The following is a 27,153-nucleotide window of genomic DNA, read 5'->3' on the forward strand; positions in this document are numbered from 1 at the left end:
ATTTTGATTAAGGAGCATAAAAATATGCATTTCGGGAACAAATAATAGTGGAATACATTTTGCCTATTCACGATTATTGCTAGTTTCGATAGTTAGTAGTCGTAATTAATAAAAGGCTATCGTTAATGTTAATAATTTTTTTGCTTATAAAAGAATAAGTATTGGTGAATAATAATAAAAAAACTACAAATAAACAAAGAACTTTTTTTTAAATTCAATCTTAAAAACCTTTTGTTTTGATTATATAAATGCAAGCAAATAATGTAGATTAATGAAATATGGAAATGCAAATCTGTTATATAATGCATTACAAACGGTGTTTATGTTGGTTAGGGATGTTCAATAAAGATTTGTTATATTTATTTACAAAATTTGCCTCAACAACTAACTATGCTCTACAGCTTTACAGCTAGTATTTATTCAAATATATTTACATATTTACAGTATAACGGTAAAACGATGAGATCGACATATAACTGCATCAAAGTTATAACTCAAAATTGTTTAGTATGCAAATATTGAAAATAACAGAAATATAAATTTTCGAGCTTTGCGAATAATTGAATTATTCTATTAATTGATTTTTTCTAAGTTTTAATAAATCAAAAAGGAGGCTTTCTCAAGGAAACAATTTTTAATCAATAAAAACGCAAATTAGTAGAGAATTAGCTATTTTTAATTAATCACAAATAAAATAAATTGATTAGATTAATTACTGCAAATTTAATACATAGTTTTATTACTCAGTTTCTGAATCACATACGTAATGTTCTGATATGATTCACTGAAATTTAGGTTAAATCTTAATGGAATAATTCATAATTCAAATTACTCGATTATTATTCAAATTAATCGAACAGTTCATTATTTAAATTACTCGATTAACCGAACAAAGGCACAGCGCTACATTTATATAATTAAATATGTTTATGGATATTAATGGTATTACCTGATTTTATGTACTTCATTTATTTCACACATCATTTTCTTACCATTAAAATTGAATGAGAAGACTCATTTATTTTTAATATAAAACCATCAAAGACTTCTGCTAAATAAATGTTTTGAACCCAAAAACTGCGCAAACCAATTGAAAATCATTAAATATATCGAGTCACTTAACAAATGTCTATGCACATGCAAACTTTTCATCTTAACATCGAAAGCCCACCCTTTTAAATAAGGACCCATTTTTTTACTTTACTACAACCTTCTACCCCCCACCATTCATTTAAATGGCGTATCCAACTATGAGTTTTTGCTTATAAATATTTTTTTTTTTTATTTCAAGTCGTTAAAGAAAACTTTTGTATTGCTTACAAATTGTAGGTCAGACCCTTTTTGCGTCGCACACTCACAGCAAAAAATTTGAAAAAAAAAAACCTAAACAAGTTGCTCAAGTTCAGCACGCAGACAACTTCCGGCGCAACAAACACAATCTCACCTGATAAATGAGTTTAACTTTCGCAGTGAATGTGTCGATGTTTGTGTTGGTGTAGTTGCAACAAGAAAATCTGACATAACAACGAACAGGTAATTTTGTACGTGTTTATATTTCCAACTTTGAAGAGTCAACCTACATACATGTATATTTGTGTATATGTTTGTATGTATGCCTATGCGAAATTAATAGAAAAGTCTCAAAGGTGCTATTAAAGCATTGTCACTTTTGATGTCTAACTTAGATAGCGACTTGTTTACATTATTGTTTATGTTTTTGACAGCTAACGTAGCATCTGACTGAACGCCCTTGATCGCATGAAAATGCAAAAAAGTAAATGTTGAATATAAAAGGGCAAGTTATATTGTTCTCGTAAAGCTAAAACAACTTTTTATGTGAATTATGTAATCGACGTTGTCAAATATTGTGCTTGCTTTGTATTGGAAACCATACACATATATAATACTAGCAGAAGTTGTTCTGCCCTAAATTTGGCCTATCTGCATACATTTTAATAAGCTTCTTCCATCTAACTCTGCCCTACCCCTCTACACTATTTCCTAATCTTTTTATTCACTCCTTCTTCCGTCTTTTTCGCTTTATCCCCATCTTCGTCTCATTCTATCTCTTTCTCAGTCTCCTTCTCTCTTTTCTCTTCTCTCAAATTTTTCTCCTTCTTCTTCATCTCTTATTGCCAGTCCCAGAGGGTGGTATGTATTTTGTTCGAATCCCATTCCGAGTCTCAGTCCCAGTCCCACTCCGAGTCTCAGTCTCAGTCCCAGTCCTAGTCCTAATCCTAGTCCCAGTCCGTCTCTGGTATACTTCCCGGAAAAAAGCATCGTAAATACTAATATAGGCAAATTTATACACGAAATTTCAGGCAAATCGAATGGGACGTATGTAAATAGGTATGTGGGTATTATTAATTCCTGTTTTTATTTCGGCTTCGCATGCATATTTATCGGTTTGCCAGGTTGATGCGACTAAATCGAATATCACAATGAACTTTAGAGCTCTCAGCAACAGCTTTCATTTGATATCCATTATACACACACATCATAGGTGTATCCGGGTCCACGTTTTGGCCTACATATCGGGACCCTAGTCACCCAGCGGCATAAAATTTACTCTGTACTAAAGCACACATCAACAGCTTCAATTTGATACCCATAATGTAAAAACACATTCTAGGTGTATCCGGGTCCACGTTTTGGCCTACATCTCGAGACCCTAGTCACCCAGCGGCATAAAAATTACTCTGTACTAAAGCACACATCAACAGCTTCAATTTGATACCCATTATGTAAAAACGCATCCTAGTGTTACCCTGATCCACGTTTTGACCTATATCTCGAGACCCTAGTCACGAATAGGTATGAAAACTACTCTGTACTAAAGCACTCATCAACAGCTTCAATTTGATACCCATTATGTAAAAACACATCCTTGTGTTACCCTGATCCACGTTTTGACATATATCTCGAGACCCTAGTCACGAATAGGTATGAAAACTACTCTGTACTAAAGCACTCATCAACAGCTTCAATTTGATACCCATAATGTAAAAATACATTCTAGGTGTATCCGGGTCCACGTTTTGGCCTACATCTCGAGACCCTAGTCACCAAGCGGCATACAAATTACTCTGTACTAAAGCACACATCAACAGGTTCAATTTGATACCCATAATGTAAAAACACATTCTAGGTGTATCCGGGTCCACGTTTTGGCCTACATCTCGAGACCCTAGTCACCCAGCGGCATAAATATTACTCTGTACTAAAGCACACATCAACAGCTTCAATTTGATACCCATTATGTAAAAACACATCCTAGTGTTACCCTGATCCACGTTTTGGCTTATATCTCGAGACCCTAGTCACGAATAGGTATGAAAACTACTCTGTACTAAAGCACTCATCAACAGCTTCAATTTGATACCCATTATGTAAAAACACATCCTAGTGCTACCTTGATCCACGTTTTGGCCTATATCTCGAGACCCTAGTCACGAATAGGTATGAAAACTACTCTGTACTAAAGCACTCATCAACAGCTTTGATACCCACAATGTAAAAACACATTCTAGGTGTATCCGGGTCCACGTTTTGGCCTACATCTCGAGACCCTAGTCACCCAGCGGCATAAATATTACTCTGTACTAAAGCACACATCAACAGCTTCAATTTGATACCCATTATGTAAAAACACATCCTAGTGTTACCCTGATCCACGTTTTCGCCTATATTTCGAGACCCTAGTCACCAATAGGTATGAAAACAATCCTGTACTAAAGCACTCATAAACAGCTTCAATTTGATACCCACAATATAAAAACATTGTCTAGGCATTCACGGGCCCACGTTTGGCCTATATCTCCAGACCCTAGTCACTCAGGGGCATGGAAATTATCCTCTACTAAATCACTCAAAAACAGCTTTCATTTGATCCATATTGTATAAACACATCCTAGGGGTACCCGGGTTCACGTTTTGATCTCAAGACCCTAGGCACGTAGCGAAAAAAAAGGTAGACGTTGGTCGATTCTCAGACCTACCCAATATGCTCACAAAATTTCATGAGAATCGGTTCAGCCGTTTCGGAGCAGTTAAGCCTCCAACACCGTGAAAGAAGAATTGTATATGTTAGCTATACCCATTTTCATACAAATAATATACTTTAAGTTTCTTTGTTTTGACCTTTTATATACAAATTCCTTTTAATTGAAATATTTTTCTCATTGACATCCAGTTTCAAAATAGTATAAATATACATTGCAAATTCTGTTCACAACTCTTAAGAACTCAAAAAAATGTTCTAAAATATTTCAATTGTTTTCAAAAGTTTTTTTAAAATTTTGTTAGCTTCCAATTCAAATTCAAATTCAAATAATAAGTGAAAGGGACTATAACACATTTCAAATAATATCTAAGAAATTGGATTTACAATTTAAATTCTATATTTAGAGTGGTTTTTACAGCACTTCTTCATTCACACTATTGTGGTTTTTGTGTATATGACATCAACATTTTTTTGTGTGTGCCCATATGACGACTATCTGCAAAAATTTCGGGAATCTAACGGTAGCTTAGTTAGCGGCATACTCGGAGCTTCACAGATGGTTACATTAAAAATTATCCACTCAGGATCTAAGCACTGGTGTAAAACTGTAATGTTTTCCAATGAAAGTTAACAGACGGCAAATCGAACACCCCAAATAATATGTTACTGAGAATACAACAATTACGTTTAGTAATTTATGAAAAGCAATGCCATGAATAAGGTTTGGAATCTATACTAATAATTTGTATATATATATTTTCTTTGTTTGAAATGTGTGAACTATTTTTTTACTTTTCTTTTCATAAACATCGTACTTATTCCTAAGGCGTGCTGAACTTGAGTTTACCCATAGTTAAAAATACAATGCAAACATTAAAGTTTACGGAGATTTATATATATGAAGCTTTATAATATAAAACGCATCTCAAACTTAGAATAATAAAAAATTATCAAAAAATTTATTTAAAAACCTCCCAACTTACCTAGAAGCGGCACTGCATCCGACGTCGCTGGCATCGTTTCGGCCACCATATTGAGGAAGACAGTTAGTGATAGTAGAATTGTGACTCCTGTAACATAATCAATTTTTTTTAGAAAAAAATTGCCAACACAAGTTAGAAAATACTTAAAATTGTACAATTATGAGCACAAAAACAATTTTTTTTAACAATTCAGTTTATGCTTTGGATTTAACAATAAAAATTGTAGTTAAATTCATGTGAAAAGCAAGTTAACAACGTCTTATTGGTTTTTTTTGCGTAATAAGTGTTATTGGTTGTTATTGTTGTTGCTGTTGCAGTTTCACTGTAGTACTTGCTGTGTCATATATTTTCAATGGCCAACTGTGGTTTCAAGTTCCATATCTCCTGATGCCGTACTAAGTGTCCAAAGATATATAAAAAATGCAAATAACTTCAAAGTGTAGACGTGGGACCGCCTGCGCGACCCATTACTGTTATGTTCCCATTTAGTGCGTTATTGTGCTGCTACTGCTTGTGCTTTGCATGGAAGTACTCCATATTTTTGGTGTTGTTATAATGTGTTTGTTATGATTACACATCTTCGCGTCAGTGTTGGACAAATAAAAAACTACTACCATATTCTCTGCGCTGAACCTCAATAAAAGTCGTCAGTCACTGTCTGCTTGTCAAATGTTTGTATGTTTTCATGTAAGTTCGTATGTGAGTGCTATACTTAATATCGTTTTTATTGGTTTTGTATTGTTTTTTTTTATTGTAGTTGCTATGTTTACATTGGCAATGAAATAACATAGTACTCAACTTATCTTGCTATCAATCATAATTTGGGATATTTTTTGGAAGGAATTTCTATTACATTCAAAGGTTTTGGGATATATGCATGCGTCGAGGACAAGAGGGGCTGAAGAGGCTTGGTGTATAAAAAATAAAATATAAATGTAAGGCGCAGTAACATCCGAAGAGATTTTAGGCCGAGCTTCTCTCACAATTTGTGCTCCTTTTTTAGTTTTTCCTACAAATTGGCGTGAAATTTAGTTCTCATTGAAAAAACCTTTTTTCTAAAATTTTGATGTTGCTTTGCCAGGAGTGTGAACCCAGGATCTTCGGTCTGGCAGGCGGCGCAGGCTACCATCACACCACGGCGGCCGCGGCAAACTATATTGTGCCACATGTTGAGTGGCGCTTCAACCATAAAAATTTACATATAATGTTTGTTTGCGTGCAAAAAAAAAAAAAAAACAAAAGAAACAAAAAAAAGTAAAAGAGAAAGATACATGCATTTCGCAATACTTTTCAACTTCCTATGCAAATCGCGGGGCATAATGTTTGAATTATATTAACAAATTTTCACACTTTCATATGCGTGCAACATGTTGTCAATGGCGGTGCACAGTGAACGGTTTGCCTGCGCTAGCGGACATTTTTTAATACCAATCAACAAAAGTCAAATTACTTGAACCGAGTTTTAGAAATAACACTTAAATACATATAAATACCTACTAGCTACCAAACTCAAAATATGAGCAGAAACATCCTTCGTGGAGCTGTGAGATTACCTCACTCAGGAAAAATGGCGGGAGACATTTCAATCAAGTTGACGGATTGACTGACGCTTACAAAGATGCCATACAAGGTGAAGTCCCACAAGGTCACCGATCGCAAGGTCAGTTGACATTATGACCAATTTAAGTGGCAATAAGATCCACTGACCTTATGAGCACTTTTTTGGACGACGCCAATCCGCAAGTCTAGAGGGGCTCTCTAAAGAATTCTGGCCGAAATCAGTTCATCGTGAAGTTAAGAAACAATTTCTAGTTAGGAGAGATCACTTAAAGTCTGGGGGACTCCCCTATAGCGTGGTGCCCGTCCAGAGGCACCCCGAAAGCGTTCTGCAGACAATATCCGAAAGGCTATGTCAACTAGATTCTAATACACCGACCCTCTATTTAGAAAACAAGTTCTATATAAGAATTTCTGAGAGGCAAAAATGGGATGATTCACTACTTAAAAGCCCCATTTCACGGCCTCCTTAACTCTTCTTAAGTAGAGGGATGTCGAAAAATTGTATGCTTTAAAGTTGTACATAAAGTGGTCGCTCGTTGGCATAAGTTTCGAAAACTGATATCTTAATGGGAAGATCTGATGGCAATAGACATCAAATGTACGAAAATCCCTAGGAATGATTTCTATCGAAGCTGTAGAGGCGAAGAATGAATGTGTTGAGCACTTTCTTTTCAGATCCTCGGTCTGGCCAAGTGGTCACACTTATCACGGTGTATCTGAACTCGGTTCAAGTGTATGTTTTCACGATGTTAGTTCTTTTACTCATCTTGAATCTGTATAGTTTTCTCAAAGTAAAAAAAAAAAAGATACTAACATTTGACCCTTTGAAAAAATCAATTTTTTGTGTTTCTTTTTGCGTTATGTGAGTAATTTTGTCTAGGAACGCGTAAAAGACGAAACGAAATTTTGTTTTTTGCCTCAAATATCCTTTGGGCCGGCTATTTCTAAATAAATTGAAAATAGAAATATTTTGTATGAAAATATATATTTTTATTGAAAAAAATATATATATTTCATTAAAATCATGTATTTTTATTTTATAAAAATACTTCTTAAATTTTGTGATGATGAAAATCTTTTACAAAATTTTGATCTGACAGACACTGATTGTTATTTACTGTGTCCATATGAATTTGTTTTTGATGAAAAAAAAAAGATTTTAAATATTTTTTTTTATTTTACCTTTATATTAAGTTGCTTTATGTTTGTCCCCTCATTTCCATACGAATTTTTGACCCACGGACAAGTCTTTTTCGGTAACTTCCCGTTGAGCTAGACACTTGAAACTTAGAACATAGTTGAGATCTGAGAGACATTACTGTGCAAGTGAAAAAAATCCGCTAGGTGGCGCACGGATCGAGATATACAGAAAATTAATTTTAAAATGGAAATAGTTGGCGAGTCGATGGCACTACAATTCGTGTAAAACAAAATGCCGCCTGGTGGCAGACGAATCGAGATAAACGAAAATCCCTGAAAATGCCTGAAAAAACGAAGGGAATTTTGCAATCGATTTTTGAGTAACTTCCCGGTGAGCTGCAGATACGAAACTTGAGCCCTAAGTCAGAACCTGGCGACAATGCAATATTTTATCAAAAAATTTCGCAAGGTGGCGCATGGATCGACATATTAGGAAAATTAATTTTAATTTGGGAATTTTTCAATCCATTTTTAACTAACTTCCCGGTTACCTAGAGACTTGTAACTTAGCACATATTTCGAGACCCGGTGACAACACAATTTACAGAAAACAAAATTCCGCTAGGTGGCGCGCTAAGTGAGATAACTACAAATCCTTGAAAAACGAGGGGAATCTTGCAATCGATTTTTGAGTAATTTTCCGGTGAGCTGGAGATATGAAACTTGGGCCGTAAGTCAGAACACGATGACAATGCAATATTTTGTCAATTCCGCTAGGTGGCACATGGATCGAGATATTAGGAAAATTAATTTATTTTGGGAATATTTCAATCCATTTTTAACTAACTTTTCGGTTACTTAGAGACTTGTAACATAGCACATAGTTCGAGACCCGGCGACAATACAATTTGTAGAAAACAAAGTTCCGCTAGGTGGCGTGCTAATTGATATAACTACAAATCCCTGAAAAACGAGGGGAATCTTGCGATAAATTTTTGAGTAACTTGCCGGTGAGCTAGAGACTTGAAACTTGGGCCGTGGGTCAGAACCCGGTGGAAATGCAACATTTGTTCAAAAAAATATCGCTAGGTGGCGCATGGATCAAGATTTTTAGAAAATTAATTTTAATTTGGGAATCTTTCAACACATTTTTAACTAACTTCCGGGTTACCTAGAGACTTGAAACTTGGCACTTAGTTAGAGGCCTGGTGACAGTACAACTTATAGAAAACAAAGTTCCGCTAGGTGGCGCGCTAGTTAAGTGAACTGCAAATCCTTTAAAAACAGGGGGAATCTTGCGACCGATTTTCGAATAACTTCCCGATGAGCTAGATACATGAAACTGAGAACGTAAGTCAGAACCCGGTGACAATACAATATTTTATCAAAACAATTCCGCTAGGTGAGCTAGAGACTTGAAACTTGGGCCGTGGGTCAGAATCCGGTGAAAATTCAACATTTGTTCAAAAAAATGCCGCTAGGTGGCGCATGGATCAAGATTTTTGGAAAATTTATTTTAATTTGGGAATCTTTCAATACATTTTTAACTAACTTCCGGGTTACATAGAGACTTGAAACTTGGCACTTAGTTAGAGGCCTGGTGACAGTACAACTTATAGAAAACAAAGTTCCGCTAGGTGGCGCGCTGGTCAAGCGAACTGCAAATCCTTTAAAAACAGGGGGAATCTTGCGACCGATTTTCGAATAACTTCCCGATGAGCTAGATACATGAAACTGAGGTCGTAAGTCAGAACCCGGTGACAATGCAATATTTAATCAAAACAACTCCGCTAGGTGGCGCATGGATCGAGATATTGAGAAAATTAGTTTTAAATTGGGAATCTTGCAATCGATTTTTAACTAACTTCCTGGATATCTAGAGACTTGAAACCTGAAATATAATTTATAACTCGGTGACAGGGCAATGTTTGATGAAAAAATTTGAGCTACGTAACGCACAAGTCGGTCTATTTAGAAGATTAGGCCATACCTTCATGGCTAGCCTCCTGAGTGTTGCAGGCGTTGTAGAATTCCTCCTGGTTAAAGGTCCAACTCAATGCACGTCCTTGCATACTTTTAGGCGTACGCGACTTTCACCACGATTCTTTTAGACTTTCAGGCGTATGCGAATTTCACCACGATTTTCAGCTGTGCAAATTAAGTAGCTGACAAACGAGGTGGAATTCTCTTGTTATGATGCGAAGTGGAATTCTGTTGTTTTCGCCAGTGTTGTCCGCGAAAATTCCACTAATTCTATTAAATCTTGCTATTTTGAATAAATAAATAAAGATAAGAGTTTACACTTAGGAATTACATAAATTACTAATCAAAGTTGCAATTGCCTTTTTGTAGGCAGTACTAAAAAATTGAAAATAAAAAGATGATAACAAATTTTTAAGGACTACCTTTATATAAATGGACCAAAAAATAGAAGGCAATTTTTCCTTTAATACAGACATAATCTAGTTGAATTTTGACTAAAAAACTTTAAAAATAGCTCTCGTAAAAGAATTTTGGGATTTAATATTATAAAGGTAGAGCGCGTGCTTAAATTTTAAATAATCAATTAGTTAATCCCAAGTACATGGTTTGCCTTAAATTGAAAGATTGCGCTCCACCTTTATAGTTTTAAATCCCAAAATTCTTACAAGAGCTATTGTTAAAGTTTTTTAATCAAAATTCAACAAGACTATGTCTGTATTAAAGGAAAAATTACCTTCTATTTTTTGGTCCATTTATATAAAGGTAGTCTTTAAACATTTTTTATCATCTTTTTATTTTCTAAATTTTCTTATCTTTACTTAATCAACAAGAGGTTGGTTGATTTAAGAGATATTAATTTTCCGTCTATAGCGAGGTAAAAGCGACCACTGTGCAGTGCATAAAAACTTTCTTAATATGCGAACACCTGACGCAGCATTTCTTATCGCAAAGTGTCGATTATGTTGTGTTTGTGTTCGTGTTTGTATGTAGGTGTGGTATCCGCCATGTAAACCAAACTTTTTGCTACTCTACGACAATAAACATTTTAAGATGCCTTTTCTACTTTATGTAAGAGCATATGTTGCCTAAATAAGTAATTTTTCTTACGATTCTGCATATTTACAACAACACGATACACATTTATGGCACTTGAATAAATATTTGAATTCACATTTGTCTTTTGTATTTCATAGTGCGAATTTTAGTTTTTATACTTTCTGTAAAGTTTCTTGTTTTCCTGTATGTATAAAAACGAAGTGAGTATATTCTTTGCGTTCACTTCCCTTGGCGCACTACGCAATGCATATTTGATGAGCCCTTCCGATGTATAATAAACTATAATACAACGTAGAAGATGAGTTCTTCCTAACGAACGTAAATCTAATTATGATACTAAACATAAAACGGGAGGTACCTGCTTTAATTGCTATTTATGCATGTATGGGTTTGTATGTATAAATTTAGCACTAAACTGTCCAGGTGGCTTAACACATGCTGATGGTCAACTTTTATGTTATATTGTGTAAATTCAAAGAGTAACGGCTACACTTAGAGAAAAACATATATTGTAAATAAGGAAATCGCTTTTAAATACTTTTTCCATGAATTGAGAAAAGTTTAATTCAATTAAAATAAAATTAAATAAACAAAATAGTTTGACATGAAATAAAAAAGAATTAAAAAAAATTTGAATAAAACAAAATTAAATTAAATTAAGATAAAATAAAATAAAATTTAATTAAACAAAATAAAATAAGCGAAGTTAAAAAATAAATTATATCAAACAAAATATATAAAAATAAAATGTTAAAAAATTTTAGTAAAATTAATAATAAATAAAATAAGAGTAAATAAAACAAAATAAATAAAAATATAATATTAAAAAATTTAAGTAAAAGAAATAAAAAAGAATATAAAATAAAACATAATAAAATAAAGCGAAATAATATAAAACAAAATCAAAGAAAATAAAATAAAATAATAATGTGTCTATGATGCACTTTAAACGAACTTTTACATCTTAGTCAAAAAGTATTGGTTTGAATGATTCCAAAAATTTTAAATATTTGCATGTTAATCTCGTGGATAGAGTACTCGAATACCGTTCTAATGACTGTTGTATAGATTTTTCTTATTTCATTAAACCTATTTCTCGATTCGAATATTTTTCATAATATTTTTCAGTATTTCTCAGGATTTGTTTGAAAACCACTCTATCTCGAAATTCGCTTTAAAAATGCCCTATCTTAAAATTGTTTTCATAAACGTCCTATCTCACGTCAAAATACTTTGTTTTTGTGCTTAGATTGGGCATTTTTGAAAAAAATTCTGAAAAAGGGCGTTGCAATTTGGCTTTTTTCAAAAGATTTTGAGATAGGCCGTTTTTAAAATGGGAGCTGATATTCCACTTAGCTGTCTATTTATTGGTTATTTCAAGAACCAATTAAAAATTGTTTTATATTTTAGGGAAGTTACTTTTTTAGATTTTAGAAAGCATTAGCAAAAAATATCTCCGATTTTTTTTTATTTCAATTCTATTTTGAATTTTTCTTTGAGTGCGCTGTTTTGAAACATTTTGTTGCTTTGACGATTTGTGGCAAAAACTGCCAACAATTGTTGCAATAAATTTTGCTTTTGTTGTTGTCATTGTTGCTTTTACTGCTGTTGTTGACATTGATTACAAGTGATGGCATTTTATGGTGTTTCCATTTGTTGACGTCGGGCAAAACTCATATTTTGTGCTTTCCAGCGTTTTTACTTAATTTTTTGTACTTCCTTTTCCTTGCCTTTCATGCTTTATTCAGTTTGTTATTTACTGTTCTTATTTCCACTTTCACATTTTACTTGAGGCACTTAAATTGAATTTAATGTTACATTTATCATAATTTTGTGACAACTTTTCTCGTGACGACAGCCTGAATAGCGTCTACATGTTGAGCCAAATGAACCCGTTATGTGTGGGTGTGGTAATTTATTTATATTTTATTACGAAAGCGCTGAGTGAGTAATATGCGCGATTTTCATGTCACGTAACACGACGACAGCAGAAGTTTTTTGTTTTCTAGAAAATATTAATTTTCATATTTTTCCTGCCCTAGAACTTTGTGGTGTGGGTGGCATTCTCGATAGTTTCTTGGTTGCTCCCAAGCAAATACGAAATTGATCGAGTTGCGACTGTATCGCCAAGAAGATGTACGCCCACTGTGTATGCATGGACATGAATGTGTACGAGTATGTATTCGGAGTTAATGTGCGCTGGATTACAAATTTTTGGCGCTTTTCTTTAGTTGCGCGACATCATTAATTTGATATAAAATGTGAAAATTTTATTTGAGATTATGCTGAAGGATCAACTTGATTCAATATAAATGATGCGACAACAATGGCAACAGCTGCTTGCGAATTTCAGAAGAGAAAGGATAAGCGGTTCGGAAAGTAAAAAGTAGTGAGAACATATGTCAAAATATTCTTTGCTATAACCATGACCAGTTGCAAAATTATAAAATTAAAACTGTATAGGATTTTGCACCAGGTGTCGTTTCCCAAAAATTTGTGCAAAATAGACTAATGTTTTAGTAAAAAATTTTTTATGTTACCCCTGGTTATTTAGTTTTATATTCGGACTTTTCGTTAAACTTTTTTTAAAATTTCAAATAGGTGGCAGCACCAAAAGATGTTGTTGCTCTTGTTGAAGCGATAAGGTTGCTCCCCGAAGGCTTTGGGGAGTGTTATCGATGTGATGGTCCTTTGTCGGATACAGATCCGGTACGCTTCGGTACCACAGCACCATTAAGGTGCTAGCTAGCCCGACCATCTCGGGAACGATTTATGTGACCACCTTCAGACCATTCCCTCCCTCCCCACCCCCAAGTTACATGAGGAGCTTGGGGTCGGCAGAGGCTCGTCTGTTAGTGAAACAGGATTCGCGGCGGATAGGTGCGGTTGACAATTGGGTTTGGAGAAGCTATATATTGCGCTGGCAACCAGAAGGGTTGCGCTTCACATCCCTTTGAATCTGGTATTTTAGTCGCCTCTTACGACAGCCACACACCTACAGCGGGTATATTCTGATCCCCTAACCCGCTGGGGACCACCAAAAGATGTCCTAAGTAGCATTATTTATTTTTTTTAATTTAATTGTATTTAATTCCAAAATATTTCAACAGAAATGTTTAAGTAAAAGAACTTTTGATCTAGCGCATAACTTTAACACTTCCGAGGGGCGGTCCGATTAAAAAAAACTTTTGATATTACTTTGCCCGGGAGTTGAACCCAAGATCCTCGATGGCCACCATTTATTATAAACAATTCAAATATGTGGCAACCTTGTAAAGACATAATTAGTGGTAAAATTTAGATGCGATGCATTATCTTTATACCATCTTTGATCCACATCCGTTTCAGCGGAACTTTGTAAATAAATTCTCAGAAGAAAGACCAAGAGAGAAAGTTTTACAACATTAGAGGGCCATTGAAAAATCTCTTGTCAGCAAAAGCTACATCATAGCAGCGTGCCGTCGCATCACCTATGAATCGTGGAAGCTAACCGAACTCTGCAAACCTACAAAGCACAAGTAACAAGGGTAGTTGTTGTTCTTGTCGTTGCCACAAAATTACTCTCGCTGACGACTTAGGGATACTGAGAACAGGTTAAATCTTTTCACCGATTAGTGAACTCATGGAAAAACTACTTTGCGGTGACGGAAAGTTATTCTCGTTGCTAAGATAAGCGATACAATAATTGCAGCCATATCAGTGTACGGTACTGTAGTCTTATTACTTTTACTTAGTTCCTCCCGTAGCGCTCTTTGTTCATATAGGTTTTGGGCTCAAATAAGGCTGAAAGAATATAAGCGATACTCTATGACATTGCAAGAGAATGATTCACAGGTATCAAAATCGATGTAATGTCTAAGATGGAGTTTATAACGGCAGTTGTAGAACTCCTGGTACATAAGGGAACAAGCGCTGTACTAGAAGCATCTGCGACCAGTCTTACCTTTTGCAGTATTTTCTAGTCTATGCCAAAGAGGGATCGTTATATGTCAAAGTGAACAACGTAGCGATCTTTGATGGCACCCAGACCTTAAGGGAATTAGAATCCAACTTGATAAAATCGGATACAGTACGAAAGAATCTCAAGGTCTCTATGGCTATATTTGAAAAGAAACAAGGCCCTCCTTCAAATTAAACAAATCTGCAGGGAGATTACTTACGGTCGTCTTAACAGCTCACAACCGATTTTCCAGCGATAACGTATTCTAGGAAAATGAGTCAATACACAACTTTTACGATGCCCGAGATCACAGACAAACGAGCTCCGATTTATGGGCGCAGGTTATTGATAGCTAACTAGAACAAACCTGGTTAAATAAATGTGCTCCACCAGGCACTCACCAATATCGTTCATAAGAAAAAATGTTAGAGTGCAAGTGGGGAAACATCGGAAGTGTGGAACGGCTTAAACAATCCGATCTTTAAACTGAACTAATAAACATTGAATAACATTGTTAAAAAATAAATGCATATTTTGCTCAGACGAAACTGCGAAGCTCCGAAGAGTTCAAAATAGTTCTTGATACTATCAACTCCGAAACGTCTTGTTATCTGGCTTCATTAAGCGATCAGGGGTGCAAAGAACTGAGAGTGATCATTGACCGGTCACTTGCCATGCAACTTCAATCACCAAAAGGTTATGGGGAGAGCTGCCAGTGTGCTCTTTTCCGGATACGAGTACAGTATGCTTGGCCCCAAAAAAGTTTTTTTACAGATGAGCTCGAGCAGGGAAAATAGGATAATACTTTTTAAGAAGTTGTGGGCAGCCATACGTGTAAGCCTGATCAATGAAGTTATTTCCGACATGGGTCCTGGAATGACACGCTCCCCTCGAACTGGCTGATCGAGCACCGGAATAATAACACTGCTTTTAAATCTTCAGATTCGTTCTGCCAAAGTATAGACAAGCAATTCTCTGTCAACATTTTTGTGCTTTTAAAATCCTTTTTGTGTGTGCCAGGAAATTTATTTGGGCAACAACTCAAGCGAAAGCTGTGGACTCTGTTATGAGCCTATGAGGTTTTTTAAACCAATACAACAGCAAGGCTTAAAAAAAAAGATGTTTAAGGAATAAATTATGTTATGAGAATTCAGTTGGGCAATGATATTACTAAAATAATGGAATGAAGTAACCTAAGAGTGGAGGAGGAAGGGGGAGGTGGTTGAAAAATGGGTTTTGTTAATAGAACTTAATGTCTACTCTTTACGCAATTTGTGCCTGAACGCTACCATATATTGTGCCTGAGATATTGAAAATAGTTATTGAAATCGTTAAAGGGACGCATGCATAATTGAGGAATTGATTGTACTATTTTTGACCGACATCACTTCGGGTTGGGTGGAATTAATTTAAACAGGGTGTGCAATTTTTCCTTTTATTTTACTTTCGTTATTAACAAAAATCAAAAATACCAATTCGCAGTTAATCCAATTATTTATTATTTAGTAGCACATTATGTGCGAATTCATTCGATGTACGAAACTTACCTAGCGAGAGCTTCTCACCAGAATCTGGGGGCAGTGTAAACCCTAGCAGTGCCATTGAGGCTATCAGTACGCACGGCACAATTAAGTTAAAAAAATAGTACAAAGTTTTTCGTCGTATTAAAATGGCGAACGTTATGTCAATATAAGGTTCTGGGCAGCAATTATAGTAGATTTCATTTCGTTTACCGGGTACGCCTGCAAATAGAGAGAGAGAGAGAGAGAGAAAGAGTGTACGGGTGTACGTTCGACGACGATGACAATGCAAAGACAGAAACAGAGATATAAAAGTTTTTAGTTTTATTTCGTTTGTAATATTGTTTTTAAGGGGAAAAGAGAGAGTGAAAGAAAAAAAGAGAAAGTTTAATATTAAACATTTTTTTATAAGTAATTAATTAGGAAAATAACTATAAATTTGATATCAAGGTAAATGCTTATAAAGAGATGTGATTTTTTCGAAGGAGAGTTATAAACTAATGATTTGTTAGTTATTGTTTGGTCGGAAATTGTTAATAAGATAAAATAAATATAAGCATGTTAAATTAAAAAGTGTGAGTTTGGGAAGTTTGCTATTTAGACTTCGCGATTACAAATTAATTATTTAAAGTTTTGAGTGAATTATTTATTTATTTTTTTTTGTTTGGAAAATATTTTTATTGTTTTCATGCAATTTGCTTACCCAGCAAATCCCATTCTCCATTCGTTATAAAACTTGAAATGTCGCCACCAGCCTCGTCCTGAAGCTGCAGGTCCAGCTGAAAAGAAAAATTAATGCTTTCAAAATGAGTCTTACAGAAACATACACATTCTAAAAATAAAACATAAGAACACACCTAAGCAATAATAAATCAGTGCGCACAGACTAAGATTTACATTCATACTCATTTTATAGTTCGTTTTTTACTAATCTGTTTTTAAGTTCTATGTTTTTAGGCTATCAAATTAAGTTCCTTAATTAGAATTGAAACCCGAAAAAAAACACAATCATGTTGTTCTTTGGCTTCTTTTAAGTTTAGAATATCGTAAAACATTTAGTAAATGAACTACTACAGGAATCCTGAATAAGAATAAGTTATGCAGTTCCTCCAAATTTTTTGAAAGATTTAACTTCCAGTACGCTAAACGCGGCTATTGAACACAGAGCTAAAGTAGATGGTTCCTCTAATTTCGCTTTCATCCGATATCTGGTAAGCCTTTTATTTCAGCCAGGGTCATATAATTTTGATTCATATTAAAGTAGAGCTTTATTTGCTTATTAACTTTGGAGCCTGTTCTGATATATAAAAAAATTTATAGTTGCTTTATAACACGAAAATGAAATAAAATTTTAACGTGGCGGTTGGGAACCTTTGAATAGCCATTGCACACATTTAAAGTTGTTTTTTTCTGAGAAGTATTTTTGATTTTCGAACTTCAACACTGAAAGGTAAACACACACCTATTGAAATACATATGTATGCAATAGCTTGACAGTATAAGGATTTGAAAATGATGAGCAGTTACGACGTATGAAAGCCAACATCGCTTAGGCTTTAGAAACTATATAGCAGCAATCGCCAGAAACGTCTTATGGACACCTACTTGAAACAAAATTGATATCCAAAAATTAAATAAAAAGATGATACACAAATTTTAAGGACTACCTTTATGTAAATGGGCCAAAAAATAGAAGGCAATTTTTCCTTTAATACAGACATAGTCTTGTTGAATTTTGACTAAAAAACTTTAACAATAGATGTTGTAAAAGAATTTTGGGATTTAAAATTAAAAAGGTAGAGTGCGTGTTTAAATTTTAAATAATCAATTAATTAATCCCAAGTACATGGTTTGCCTTAAATTGAAAGATTGCGCTCCACCTTTATAGTTTTAAATCCCAAAATTCAAAATTGTTATAACAGCTATTGTTAAAGTTTTTTAGTCAAAATTCAACAAGACTATGTCTGTATTAAAGGAAAAATTGCCTTCTATTTTTTGGCCCATATATATAAAGGTAGTCCTTAAAATTTTTTATCATCTTTTTATTTTCAATTTTTTCGCAACAAAACACAGAATTCCACCTCGCATCATAACAAGAGAATTCCACCTTGTTTGTCAGCTACTTAATTTGCACAGCTGAAAATCGTAGTGCAATTCGCATACGTCTGAAAGTCTAAAAGAATCGTGGTGAAAGTCGCGTACGCCTAAAAGTGTATTGAGTAATGGCGTGTATTGAGTTGGGCCTTCAACGAGGAAGAATTCTACAACGCCTGCAACACTCAGGAGGTTAGCCATGAAGGTAGGGCATTCTGTTTTCCACGAATTGTAGTGCCATAGACTTGAAAACTATGTGCTAAGTTTCAAGTCTCTGGATAACCGAGAAGTTAGTTAAAAGTCGATAGCAAAATTTCCATTTTAAAATTAATTTTCTGTATATCTCGATTCGTGCGCCACCTAGCGGATTTTTTCACTTGCATTGTATTGTCTCTCAGATCTGAACTATGTTCTAAGTTTCAAGTGTCTAGCTCAACGGGAAGTTACTGAAAAGACTTTTCCGTGGGTCAAAAATTCGTATGGAAATGAGGTGACAAACATGAAAGCGACTTAATGTAAAGGTAAAAAAAATAAAAATAAAAAAAAATGGCGACGGACTAAGTAAAATGTACACTGTAAAAACTTTAAACATATATTTTAATGTATAGAAATATTCAAAGTTTATTTTATTACTTCAAAATTAAAACAATACCGTCTCCGAATGTACGTCACAGGACCAACAGAGGGACGACATAATTTACGTTCTGCACATTTACGCGCTAATAAAAAATACGGTAAAGCAATTATTATTTATTATATTCTATTAAATTTTTGTCCGTGCATATCTATTCATCATTTTGTTTTCTTAAAAAAATAACTACAACCAATCAGCGAGCAGAGATGGCGCGCACTGATACGTACACATACCCAGTCGGACTTGGTACCTTTCAAAAATTAACGTATCGTATTCTTTTCTTGAATGGATTGCAAAATACTTATACATGCCTTCAATTAAATAAATCAAACAAAGCTTTATTGTTTTCATACAGGTTAACGAAAATATTACTTCAAAAGTAATTTTACACGAAATTATAGCAGTTTTGTTCTAATGTGCACAGCAGACTACCTTCGGTTGTAGGCGTGAGGATAGAATGCGTGCGCGCGGGGATGTGTGGTGCGCTTGTTTGAGCGTTTTACAAAAACAATTGCTTGAAAGCGCTTATGGGGTGACGACCGCTGCTATATACATAGCTGATGTGAGCGGTAAAAGTAAGTTTGGTTTCAAATTACATACCCAAATCTTTAACTTCAGTAAATTATTTTAATGGAACGTCTGAGACACTGTACGATGTAGGAACTAAACCAGAACCTTTATCATAAGTGGTAAAATGACACTTATAAATATTTAAGAATAAAAGATTACGGACACACTAATGATATAACTTTTTAAGCTCACTTTGTAAGATTATTTGACAAATCAGCGAAACGAACCGATAGTAATAAATTGGTTCTGTAAAACTAACCATAATTTGTATTCTTTAAAACTTGAGATTATCAAAGGAATTCGCGCATTTCTCATTCAATAATTTGATGGCCTAATGAATATTTACACAGTTTCTGCATTTTGGTCTGCACTTTAAAAAAACAAAAACTATACAAGGAGAAGAGAAGGTTGCTCAATGTACAAGGATCTGTTTTGTTTACGCAGAGTCAAGGATTTACATTTTTCATTTTACGCTCACTTCATTCGTTACAATTAAAGCTTTACTTCAAGTAGTGATTTAATTAGCGGCACTGTATTTAAGTTTTCTACGTTTACATTAGCATTTTCATATTTTGCATCCCAGTAAACATTCGGAGTCTTAAAAGTGTAGAAAATGTGCCGTAAATTAGAGCGTGTACGCATTTCCCTTCTTGCGATGGTCGTACGACAGGAGTCTTATTTCATACATTATGTAAGCCTAAATAGGAGTCCGATCAGACTCCTTTTACGTGCATAAATAACTCATAATTTACTTCTTATACGACTCTTTTCGGAGTCATTTGTAAGCATGACATAAGGGATTAGGATTGCCTCCTTCAGGGCGGATTTTTGAAGTTCATCATTGAAAATGGGGCAGCATACTGGGAAGCCTTGATGGAAAGTATGATACTTCGAGCTTGAGTTTATCGAAGACATACGAAGATCGACACACCGACCGGGATATACAGCGGAGGCAATTTGTTTGGCGGCCACCGTGGTGTGATGGTAGCGTGCTCCGCCTACCACACCGTATGCTCTGGGTTCACACCCCGTGCATAAAAACATCAAAATTTTAGAAATAAGGTTTTTCAATTAGAAGAAAATTTTTCTAAGCGGGGTCGCCCCTCGCCAGTGTTTGGCAAGCGCTCCGGGTGTATTTCTGTCATGAAAAGCTCTCATTGAAAACTCATCTGCCTCGCACATGCCGTTCGGAGTCGGCATAAAACATGTAGGTCCCGTCTGGCCATTTTGTAGGGAAAATCAATTTTTATTTTTTAATTTGTTGTTGCATTCAAAAAGGTCCATAATACTTATGTACTTTGTCAACATGCAGATAATTACGGAATGACTAGGCGAAGCGTCCATGAAAAACAGAGTTCATACCAAATTAGAAAGGTAACAGAAACAACTTTATCATTATATAAAAATTGAATTAGAATGGAAATTTTTCCTAACGAAAATATGAATATATGTATGTTATGAAGTTGATTTGTTTGCTGAGCACTCTTAGCAAAAGGCTAAATTTTTTTATCCCAGCGGAGTTATAAAAAATCCCTATATGATCATATTTCTGAGGCTACAATTTTTCTCATATTTCGGCCTCCTCTCATTATGAGCGCTCCGAGAATGTTTGAGGGGATCGTTTGCTATGAATTTCGTTGGCAACAAAATGAAGAGAAATGTTATTTTTTAATGTAATTGGATTTCATTTGATTGTATAAAACTCGGTTGGCCAAAAAGAATGTTGGTATGTAAATAACATTTCTAAAGAATATTTTATTATTTGCTTCGTACATTTGCTGCATCACGGCCAATGTCCAATGTCATTGCTTGACCAGAGTGCTTTCTCTTTCAAGTGAAGTTTTCTGTTTCTATTGGAGGTTTTATATTAATTTGGTTAGTTTTTGTGTAGCAAGAAGTTTTTATTTTAAATATTTATAATTGATATTAGAGAAAAATTGTAAGTTTACAAACGGCGATGGTTACTAGGACATGTTTCTGAATTTCACTTCTTCATCAGCTAGCTTTTCGGGAGCTGAGCGTTGAACTCGAGTCTCCAACATTCATATCAGTGCAAGCCTTTTTTAGCTGCTACGCCATATGAATGTTCCGTTGTTCGCTGTACAATTGGTCTCTAAGAGTTGCCTTTTTTGTTTATATTCCTTTTGATCACCATGTAGGCACATACACTCTGTATGTAGTTTATTCCTAATGGTGTGGATATAATTTTTAGGCGTGCTTTTGAAAGCTTAGTAACATTTGTTCGGATTTTTACAGTATTTGTTTTTAATACTTCCGCTGTTACTATTATATCAATTACAAAACCATTGTATAAAGCAATATGAGCAAAGCTCGCTAATTAAATACATATGATCATATTGATATAATAGTAACAGCGGAAGTATTAAAAACAAATACTGTAAAAATCCGAACAAATGTTACTAAGCTTTCAAAAGCACGCCTAAAAATTATATCCACACCATTAGGAATAAACTACATACAGAGTGTATGTGCCTACATGGTGATCAAAAGGAATATAAACAAAAAAGTCAACTCTTAGAGACCAATTGTACAGCGAACAACGGAACATTCATATGGCGTAGCAGCTAAAAAAGGCTTGCACTGATATGAATGTTGGAGACTCGAGTTCAACGCTCAGCTCCCGAAAAGCTAGCTGATGAAGAAGTGAAATTCAGAAACATGTCCTAGTAACCATCGCCGTTTGTAAACTTACAATTTTTCTCTAATATCAATTACAAAACCATTGTATAAAGCAATATGAGCAAAGCTCGCTAATTAAATACATATGATCATATTGATATAATAGTAACAGCGGAAGTATTAAAAACAAATACTGTAAAAATCCGAACAAATGTTACTAAGCTTTCAAAAGCACGCCTAAAAATTATATCCACACCATTAGGAATAAACTACATACAGAGTGTATGTGCCTACATGGTGATCAAAAGGAATATAAACAAAAAAGTCAACTCTTAGAGACCAATTGTACAGCGAACAACGGAACATTCATATGGCGTAGCAGCTAAAAAAGGCTTGCACTGATATGAATGTTGGATACTCGAGTTCAACGCTCAGCTCCCGAAAAGCTAGCTGATGAAGAAGTGAAATTCAGAAACATGTCCTAGTAACCATCGCCGTTTGTAAACTTACAATTTTTCTCTAATATCAATTACAAAACCATTGTATAAAGCAATATGAGCAAAGCTCGCTAATTAAATACATATGATCATATTGATATAATAGTAACAGCGGAAGTATTAAAAACAAATACTGTAAAAATCCGAACAAATGTTACTAAGCTTTCAAAAGCACGCCTAAAAATTATATCCACACCATTAGGAATAAACTACATACAGAGTGTATGTGCCTACATGGTGATCAAAAGGAATATAAACAAAAAAGGCAACTCTTAGAGACCAATTGTACAGCGAACAACGGAACATTCATATGGCGTAGCAGCTAAAAAAGGCTTGCACTGATATGAATGTTGGAGACTCGAGTTCAACGCTCAGCTCCCGAAAAGCTAGCTGATGAAGAAGTGAAATTCAGAAACATGTCCTAGTAACCATCGCCGTTTGTAAACTTACAATTTTTCTCTAATATCAATTACAAAACCATTGTATAAAGCAATATGAGCAAAGCTCGCTAATTAAATACATATGATTAAATATTTATATATTGTAAAATAATGAAAAACTTCATTATTGCCAATAACAAATAGAATTACAAATAGCTCTTGTTGATAAAAATTTGAATAAAAAAATCATACTGAAGGAGACCGGCAGCTGCATAAGAAGTACAACGATCCGATCACTTTTACTCAAACTATGAACAAATGGATTGATATTTTTTTTCGAGTTTCAGTTTGAAAGTGGGTAAGTCTGTTAAGACTTACTTTTCGATTATTATCAGTCATGGAATAAGCCTTAAATATTACCGAATTGACTTGAATAAGGCCGAAAGTAATTTGCAAATTAAACTTTAACTTTGCCGCATTGATCCTGAAATAATCTGAAAATAGTTCCAGAACCATGGTGTAAACAATACTGAAAATAATCACTAAATGCTGCCGAAATGGTATCGGTATCAACTCCAAAACAACTTCGGAATGATTGCTGCGATTAAAAAAAAAAATTAAAACAAATACAATGCGCAAAAGCCTCCGCGGAGATTTTTGCGTCCTGATCCTTTTTAAGTTTTCCCGTCCAGCCAGGACCTACATGTTTGTTATGCCGATTTCGAACGAAATCTGCAAGGCAGATGAGTTTTCACTAAGAACTTTTTTCATAGTTAAGATAAACTCGGAGTGATTTCGGAATCACTACTGACTGGCGGACTCACTTAGAAAAACTTTCTTCCAATTGAAAAAATTTGTTTTGAAAATATTGATATTGCTTTGCCAGGGCGTGAGCCCAGGGGCTACGGTGTGATGGGCGGAGCACGCTACCACCACACCACGACGCTCGCCTCATTTCAGGTAAGTGTTTTTTTCTGAGTCTACGCTTCTGGATTCTACCATACTATTAGAAAAGAAGTTTATACGTCAAAAAAGTGCGCTCCTTCTCTTTGAAACAGTCCTTATATAATTTTTATTTTAAGTAGTTTAAAAGTATTTAGCAATATTTTCATTCTTACCTATCATGAAGAAATCAAAAAAATTTGCTACAAATGTTAAAAATTTTCCAAGGTCATGCTAAACTACACTTCTACTTATTTCCATAATAAATTTGATTAGCTTAAAAAGCACAATTTGCATATCAAAATTTTAAGGACTTTAAATTACTTTTCTTTTAAGAACTATTTTTATTATCTAGTCTTTGGTATGCTTTTTTTAGAATTTCATTCTTCTTATTCTCCCAAAGGAATGAATACCTGCTTGCATCGCTTAGTAACCCAAAGGTATTTCAAAATTGTTGTTGCATATATTTGCACTGACGTTTGTATATATATTTACGTTTAAGTACTTACTCGTATATAAAATTTACCCTACAAAGCTGATGACTGATGACTGACTGACTGACGGACGAGTCTTGCCTTTTGGCTGACAGCAAACTATCGTCGCTGTTGTTGTTGTTTGTACAATATGTTACTTTTGTTGGGAAGTTTAGTTAGTTTGTTTGCAAGGTCGTTAATAGCTGCGAGGAACGGAACGGACAAGATGATATATTCGAATGACAAGAATTTTATTGCAGTACAGTGGGGCAAGGGTAATATAAAAGTGAAAGTATGCAAAGAACAAACAACAATTGAGATTCAGCATTGTTTTACACTTACAAAGTATGTATGTTGGTATGTATATGCATACATATATATGCTTGTAAGTATGTGATAACTAGAATATGCTGACTTATTACAATACTTGCTTAGCTGTTACCGTTGTTTTCATTATTACAATTGTCTGTTCTTTGTAATTTCGGTTTTTAGTTGAAATGCACATTACAAGGCTATTTGTATAGCAGAAACTACTTTAGCTCGATATTAAATTGTGGAACGCGTTGTGACTATTTGCTTTTGTTGCAAATTGTAAACAATTTGGTTTTGTTAAACTTTATTTTAATGAAAAGTAAATAAAAATATGAATATGAATACTCACTACTAACTACTGCTTAAGTGTTGTCAATAAAGAAACGCAATTCAAAATTTAAATATTTAGTTAGTTGCAGAACTAACTTTGAGCAAGGCCGTGAAATTATTTACCGACATTCTACGTCCTGTATTTCTGATGTTGTTTTTATCACCACTAAACTAAACAAGTTTAAAAGGCAAAAATTCAACGATTAAATTAAAATGTCCTGTTGAATATGTAGGTATTTTGACAATTACCATAACAGGCTGTATCCCGAACTAAATGTTAAGTGATTACCTCCGAGCTGGTGCTACTTTGATTAGGAGCGGGACAGTTGGTAGCCACAGTTGTATCATAAGCGCTTTGGTCTGAGCTATATGTATTTCAATTAACCAATCAAAAGCAGAACCACCTACGACTGAACCTGTATAGAACGCGTTCAAACAGTTTGCAAAGGGGGCCAATTGCTACTCCGTAGGATATCATAATTTTGAAAGTTTCAGTTGAATTTTCTGCGAGGGCACAGAATGAGATTAACTACCGTCTCGCAACACAATAGTTTCCGAACTAAATAACTGGTGTAATTCGTTGTAGGGGCCGTTTTCGTAAACTAGTTTGGCCAATATTCAATTAATTACATTGGTCTTTACACACATACTTCTGATTTATAACATAAAACGATGGTAACGTTGTTTTTTCTGAGAAAACTTATATTCAACGTCTACTTGTTTTTAGATATGCATTTAAAGATTAAATTGGTTGAGTTCACGAGCATGTGTGCAGAGTGCTGAAGAGTTTACGGTTTGGTTCTTACGGAATATTGGTCCCAATAAAACAAGAAAAACGGCATGAGTATTAATGCTACGCGAAATTTTTTTTTTAATTACCTGGAGGCCTCCCAAATTCCTGGGTTAAACAACAACAGAGAAAAATTTACCACAGCTCGAGAAGAGCTTCGTCGGTTTCTTAACGGTAACAACTATTTCTAACAAGCTAATAAGTATTAATAAGTATTTTACTAATAGCATATTTTGGAAAGGAAAATTGTCACCATGTAATCTCTTTGTTATGCGCTTGTTATATCCGAGTCATCGCCCTCTTTATAACTCCTTACGCGATTTTAATCGACTGGCTATATATATCTGAAGTTTTATCGGATAACAAAACGATAGCATGCTGACAACTGTTACCTTTCCGATAGAAAGTCGATAGTCGAGTCATATACTACTACTGCACTTACCCTTTAGTAACATTTTTTAACCCATCTGACATCTGCCTAGTAGGTATTATTACCTCCGTGAAATTATCTGTAGACATATTTAACTTTTAATGCCATGTCCAATATACCGAAACTGCCTTCTGTGCACTGAAGAACTCTATTTCCTACAGCTCGGCACATATTTCACAAATTTTGCTTTACCAAAACAGGAGTCAAAGTTTTCATATAGAGTATTTAAATTTAGGATGGCAGAATACTCGAATATAATCAGTAATTTAATTATAGGTAGCCCTCACAGGAGATCAATTTAGGGGAAGTAGTTATTCTCTGCAGAGGTAAATGGCGCCAAGTATTTTTTTAGCGTTAAGTTATTATTTGTGTCCTAATGAAATCGTATTTTATAACACCACCAGTAAGCCAAGCTTGATTTAATTACATATTGAACGACAAATTTGCTTACACAAAAAATAAAAAAGCTTAAGTTTTGCTCCTTTTTGATAAAAACGTTTTTAGCTACACTTTGTATTTTATTCCTTTAAGCCAGGTATGGGCCTATTTTCGGCTCCTAAATCAGTTTCAGTGCCAGCGAGTGGGTGAGACGTTTGTGTGTTTTGGGGTATTGGGGAGTAAAAAAATACATTAGAAATATCGTACGCTTCGCTTCAAACGATATTCATCGCAAGAAGCACTGATGACCTGATACGAAACATCCATTCTCTCTCAATTCGTTTCCAGGAATGGGTCTTGAAGTTCATTTAATTGTAAACAAACGTTAATTAATTTCCAAGAGTGGGTCTTGAACATCAGCTGTCGATAGAGTTGCCAAAAATACGCCGAAAAATACTCCAATAAATCCGTTCGGTTTCATTATTTTCAAACACTGAA

General features: G+C 34.5%; 1 protein-coding gene across 5 annotated transcripts in view; it reads right to left on the reverse strand.

Moving 5' to 3' along the window:
* Positions 1 to 27,153, reverse strand: part of nAChRalpha7 (nicotinic Acetylcholine Receptor alpha7) — a 322,772-nt gene that overhangs the window by 32,122 nt on the left and 263,497 nt on the right. For 4 of the 5 annotated variants that reach the window (XM_067786135.1, XM_067786136.1, XM_067786133.1 and 1 more), the window contains exons 7-9: positions 16,889 to 16,964; positions 16,213 to 16,407; positions 4,987 to 5,073 (exon numbers count right to left, since the gene is read on the reverse strand). In XM_067786135.1, the coding sequence (XP_067642236.1) occupies positions 4,987 to 5,073; positions 16,213 to 16,407; positions 16,889 to 16,964 (358 nt within the window). The remainder of the gene's footprint in view (positions 1 to 4,986; positions 5,074 to 16,212; positions 16,408 to 16,888; positions 16,965 to 27,153) is intronic. The other variant, XM_067786137.1, reaches the window with a different exon arrangement.

Source organism: Eurosta solidaginis, chromosome 4, assembly GCF_040869045.1.
Source record: "Eurosta solidaginis isolate ZX-2024a chromosome 4, ASM4086904v1, whole genome shotgun sequence".
Taxonomy (NCBI): domain Eukaryota; kingdom Metazoa; phylum Arthropoda; class Insecta; order Diptera; family Tephritidae; genus Eurosta; species Eurosta solidaginis.